Source organism: Aplysia californica, unplaced genomic scaffold (genome assembly GCF_000002075.1).
Source record: "Aplysia californica isolate F4 #8 unplaced genomic scaffold, AplCal3.0 scaffold00616, whole genome shotgun sequence".
Lineage (NCBI taxonomy): Eukaryota > Metazoa > Mollusca > Gastropoda > Aplysiida > Aplysiidae > Aplysia > Aplysia californica.
In genome coordinates this window covers 221,243-227,242 of record NW_004797886.1, presented here as the reverse complement: position 1 = coordinate 227,242, position 6,000 = coordinate 221,243, and the positions used below count along the sequence as shown (strand labels likewise).

General features: G+C 38.5%; 1 protein-coding gene across 1 annotated transcript in view; it reads right to left on the bottom strand.

The window, feature by feature from the left end:
* The window catches only part of LOC101864090 (cap-specific mRNA (nucleoside-2'-O-)-methyltransferase 1), a 29,736-nt gene that overhangs the window by 22,847 nt on the left and 889 nt on the right, over window positions 1-6,000 (bottom strand). The window contains exons 2-4 of the mRNA XM_005107621.3: window positions 1,656-1,894; window positions 1,079-1,237; window positions 647-739 (exon numbers count right to left, since the gene is read on the bottom strand). Coding sequence (XP_005107678.1) covers window positions 647-739; window positions 1,079-1,237; window positions 1,656-1,894 — 491 coding nt within the window. The remainder of the gene's footprint in view (window positions 1-646; window positions 740-1,078; window positions 1,238-1,655; window positions 1,895-6,000) is intronic.

The following is a 6,000-nucleotide window of genomic DNA, read 5'->3' as shown; positions in this document are numbered from 1 at the left end:
AGAGAGAGAGAGAGAGAGAGAGAGAGAGAGAGAAAGAGAGAGATGGTCAGAGAGAGATTGAGAGAGAGAGAACAAAAGAGAAGAGGGAGAGAGAGGTAGAGAGATCAGTTAAAAGTAAAAGTAGCACCTGACCTCTGAACAGCTCAAATAAAGCAATCTCAGTTACGTTTTGAAAGCTATGTGGGAAGACAATGTGTAAAAACCCGTAACTAATGAAAGAGAAGGAAAGGATATTCAAAAGTTTGAAACTACCTTCCTGATGATACGCATTCTTATATATATATATCTTCCCGTAAAATAATCGGCAAAAGCAATGTACTGGTAGAGCTATACTAGGTAAAGGTACCTTCACAGACGAAAAATAAATGCATGAATGGAAACAGTGGATTAATCTACATGGTGGATCAGACTGAAGTTGCTATGGCATGATATTGATCCAAACCAAATCTAAAATATTATGAGTGCACTTCACTGAATGTGATCAAGATCTAAAAGAAACAAAAAGTTTCTTTTAAAGATGAGAAGAGTGCTTGGATTAAACTTTCATTTACTTCTTGCTCATTTAACTCCCTCCATCCCCCCCCCCCTCAACATACACACAAAAGAAAACAAAAGAGACAAAAAACACATAGCTGTTTTGTCTTACTGGACCAATTTCTTTCCAGGACAGCATTTCTTGTAAACTAGGAATGTCTCCACTGTACTTTGGTAGCCACTCAACCACTTCATCTTCAACAATCTGTAATCAACAACAGAAAAGTGAAACTTATCTCACACATATCTGTTATGACCCCCCACCCCCAACAAAAACAATACCATTTCAGTTTATTTACAGTCTTACATACACTGAAAAATAAATAAACACAACTTATACAGGAATATGAAGACATTAATCTGAAACTTGAGATCAAATTTTATCTCAAAATGAGACTGGAAAACTAATGTAGATCTTTGTTGTACAAGATTTTAAAATTAGAAGTCACAAAACAAAAAAGACACAAAACCAGCTTCACATATGAACATGTATGAGCAACAATTATTTTGAAGAAAAAAAAAGACGACCAACCAGTCTTGTTACCTCTTCCTTTATAAAGTCCCATTCAACATCTGAAGGTTCAAGGCCAGAGACAACCATACCCAAACCTCTGCGACCTCGCTGAGTTGATGCCTCCACAATTTGAGTCCGTCCCTGCCCATGCTTACCAAGACCTTCACCTTGCTTGTGACCCATTCGAGCCTGGAGATAATAAATATTAAAATTTGTGTGACATCGAGCACCAGTCAAGACAAATATTTGTCTATCAACTACATGAAGAAAATATACTTTTAAGCAAACTGGTATTATGAAGAAATTCATGAGAAAGGCTCACAAAGAAGGCCATATGAGTTGACTTGTTCTTAACACAAGGACATTAGTTTAAGTTTATGATACAAATTAAAGACGTACGACAGTATAATTATATTTTATGATTTTATTGACATCTACACTTCAAGTCAAACTGTTTTGATTACTGCCCTAAAAAGGGACAGCTAACAAGGCTTGAATCAAATCTTTAGTGAGCTGAAGAGTAATACATTTTTTTTTCAGCAGAATAAAAATTACAATTATTACTCATTTTCTACAATATTGTAAGTTCTCTGTATCTTGAACTCACCATCATTTTCCTTGCTGCCTCTGACATCTCTGGACCAGAGTCTTGTTTTTTCTTGATAAAGTCGTCAAGTCTCGCATCAGCAGGGCGGAGACTCCCATTCTTTCCAGCATCCCCACTCTCTGTGATTTCACTGTATGGCCGTTTCCTTACAGCTTTCCTGGGTACAAAGCCAGCTCCTTTGTCACTTACACCTGACGAATGTCCAAATCCTGGACGCTGGTCTGCCTCGTCCTCTGAATCTTAGAAGACAAAAACAACATGCAAATCAATTCTATCCTCTCCAGTGCCATTCAAAGTTGAATTTTGCGAGCGCCGTAAAACCTTATACTACACATACAAAGTTGAATTGTGTGCTTGGGGAATTCTGTTATAAATCTGAAGAGTAAATCTCAACAGGCAGGAAAGTAGATGACATGAAACATTTTATTTTAAAAGTAGAGGAAATTTTTTCTCAAATCAATCTCCCTGAGCCAAATTTCCCAACAGGGATAACCAAAAGTTGCATGCTGTGTTTTTCTCTGTCATTTGACAAATTTTTAAACTATCAACAGGGTAAATGCCAAAGGGAAGGGGATGGGTGCAGGTAAGCCAGAAACAATAAAGAGCATGTAGACAGAAAATATACTGGGTGCAGATATGAAATTACAATTTGAATGGTATTTTTTTTTGGTAGGAGTTTTACGGTGCTTGGAACTGCATAAGTTCATGATATAAGCATGCGGGACACATTAAACTTTTTCAGTTGGTAGGAAATTTTGAATTTTGCGCAGGTGGCTGCCTACTTTTATCGATTTTAGACCACGAAGGGATCTTTAACGTGAGCAACTTGCACACGGGCCCTCAGAGATTTTTCGCCCTTGTCCGAGAAGGCTAGGTGTAGATCTTTCCTACCAGAAGATCTGGGGTGTGGGTGAAAGTCAGCAGTAAGAAGGAGCCAAGGAGTAGCAGTAGAAAGGCTGCAGAAAGAGTCAGGAGCCCAGAGGAGGGGGCAAAGGAGGAGAGGGGTTGGGGGCAGAAAGAGGAGACGAAAGCAAACAACAGAACACTGCTAGAGAGCAGGAAAGGAGGTGAAAGGAGACAATTTTAGAGAAGAAAATTTTTCGTTCGCCACCCGGACTCGAACCCGCGACTTTTGAATGAGAGGCGAACGCCTTAACCTCTAGGCCACGAAAGCCCCCAATTCGAATGGGTGCGTGCAAACCAACATTATAAAGGAAAGTGTCAAGAGACAGAACATTTCTAAGCTTAAAGGGTTCAGCTTCGCTGGGCTGGTCATTTCGTCAGCATGCCTGATTTCCGAATCCTCTAAAAAGTATATATATTCTATTCTGGAGGTCGTCCTCAGAAAGAGTAAAGTTGTAATACCAAATCCAAAAAAGTGCTACAAAGACACCACAAAAATGTATCTGAAAGATTTCAACATTAATCCCTTGATATGGGACAACCTAGCTCCAGACAGACCCTGCTGAAAAGCAGCAATCTGAATCACAGAAGGTAGAAAATCATCAGTGGCTTCATGAGTTAAGAGTCAGAAATTGAAATGCTGATGCCAAGGCTAAGAAGACAATCCCATATATTTATAAGCTAAACCTAAGCACTCCCACAAGAGGAAAAGAAGCTTTTACTCTTTTAAACCCTTCCATTGCCTTTTATGACGTACTTAGTACATAATGAAAAAGCATGATTTTTAGCGCTGTGCTGTACCATCATGTATGTCGCTTAAATGGCAAAATTTGCTGCTCCTGGTAGCCTATTTATGGCGTTACAAACGTCACGCTAATAACCTGGTTCTTATTCTTCTGTACAGTGCTTTAGCCACAAGAAGTGCTGCATAGATTTGTATTCGGAAATAAAAGACAAGCATACCGGTACCAGATCTGCTAGAATATTCTTCTGTACGGTGCTTTAGCCACCAGAAGTGCTGCATAGATTTGTATTCGGGAATAAAAGACAAGCATACCGGTACCAGATCTGCTAGAATATTCTTCTGTACGGTGCTTTAGCCACCAGAAGTGCTGCATAGATTTGTATTCAGGAATAAAAGACAAGCATACCGGTACCAGATCTGCTAGAATTACTTACTGCTAGGCTTGCAAGCGATTGATAAAAACAGATCTACTGATCTAGGCTTGCGGGTGGCCGCGTGCTCTCGTAAAAGTTTAACATTAAAATGACTTTAAGAAGGCAAATAAATTCACTTTTTGACTTAGATTTGCAGGCCATTCGAAATTATGAGTAAGATGAGAGGAAATGGGGAATAAGAAAAGTGAGAAAAAAGACACAAAGAACCGGTGTCCGAAATATGTCACGAATGCGCTAGATCTAGACCGCGCATCCATTAACAATAACAACTGAGACATTAGAAAGCTGTCCTGGTTAACGAGCTCAGTTGAAAATTAGTGCTTCTTCTTCCCTTCTCCTCTGCAAATGCAGCATTGGTCATCATAGACATTGTGATTGTGACAGAAAAACTATTTTATTACTAGGCCGACTAGATAGGACTAGAATATATTATAATTTTATATTAATAAGCTATGGACATATAATACTTTAAGCCTACTCATGAATTACCCCCCCCCCCTCCCCCCGAAATACAGTCAAAGTTGGAAGGCCATTATAAAATAATTAAATACAATACTAGCTGGGCCCACTTTCGATGAAAGGAATGATCGGAGCATTAACATCAACTGAAAGTCATTGGCCTACTATATGTTTACACTCTCTACAGGAAAGGAGCAATAAATCTTGAGAAGTGCAAAAAATTAGAAGGTATAGATCTACTCTCAAAACAAAATGCGCCTCGCAGATTTGTTTCATTTCTCAGTGGAATAGTCACAAAGGCAAAAGAAGGACGGGAACTTTTTGTAAAATATATTTTTCTAATTCAGGAATGGAATACTTCAAATAAAAAATCGGGCTCCTTCATCTATCTTTTTGCAGGTACTTGCCAACTTTCAACTCGGTAGCTGTCGTAGTTTTATGGGAAAAGTGAGACATGAGTTTCCAAGTTGCCAAATATACGTATAAATAATAATAGATAGATTGATTCTCTATTCCACTGTCGTGGTTGTATACTCCAGAATTTCAAAGGTGTGGAATCAGTGCGCACGGCTAGTGAACGGAAACCTCACTTGTTTTCAATGGCATCTTAGAAGACTTTCCCAAGATTAGACCTTTAGAAACGAAACTAATGAAAAACTGAAAATTAAACTACAGAGTGACTTCTTTCAGGCTCCTCAATAATACTGTGCACCCTTTAACTTTAAATGATTCTTTAAATTTTGCCAAATTCGACAGTAAAGTGGTTCGGAAGTTTTAGGCGGCCAAAGTGACACACTTTCACAAATAATATAATATAATAAATAATTATAGAGATGATTATTACAGTGTTGGAAATCGGATTCAACGAAGTTGTCGGGCCTGGGATTTAATTTCGTTGAATCCAAGTGCTCGTTTTATGGCAAATATATGAGGTTCTAGAGTAGATAATTACAGGCACAGAGCAAGTAATGTAATATATTCGACTTTCTCAATCAAAAGAAGTTTGGTTTCAAATGAGAGGCATTTGAGTTTCTTTGATACCAAAGAATTGCTGAAAAATTCTAGGGAAATACACTGGACTCTACCAAGCACACTTTGTGCAAAGGGGTCGATTTGTTCAAAAGCACGCCTGTGCAATCCATCATCTATTATAAAATTTATATTATTTTATAACGTACTGTTTGCCAAACAAGTTATGTTGCTGTGTAGAGCCACATGATGCCGTTAAACGTAGAAGACGCATCTTTCTGATTGGCTGCTAATTTTAGTAATGTGATGTCATCACTTCCTGGGATACCCACAGACTCCGTGGAGGTACCGCATGGAATGACGTGTTTTCGGTAACATTTCGGATTTCCTAGTTCTAGATCTAGTACTTGGACATGATGGAAGATCACTCAGATCTTGATCTAGATCTGATCTAGATCGTTGATGCTCAGAACAGTAAGATAAGAACGCTGATGCGTGAAATTGAAACACGGTAAACACAAAGACAATATATATATATATACTGCACGAAAATTGCCGTAAAGACGCTGGAGGATTAGATCTAGATCTACCCCCCCCCCCTCCTGCATTCTTCATCACTATATACATTTAAAAAAAAACAACTACAACGCAACTAATTATAATTTATTTATGGGACAAACTGTTGGTCAGTCAGGATGAGGAGAAGAGAAAAAAACAACTGTCCGGGACCGGGATCGAGCCGCTTATATTGCATGATTTCAAACGCAGACGCGTTGTCTATTCGATCATCAAAACTTCTGACAGCGAAGGTAGATTAAGCTTATATACAGACACT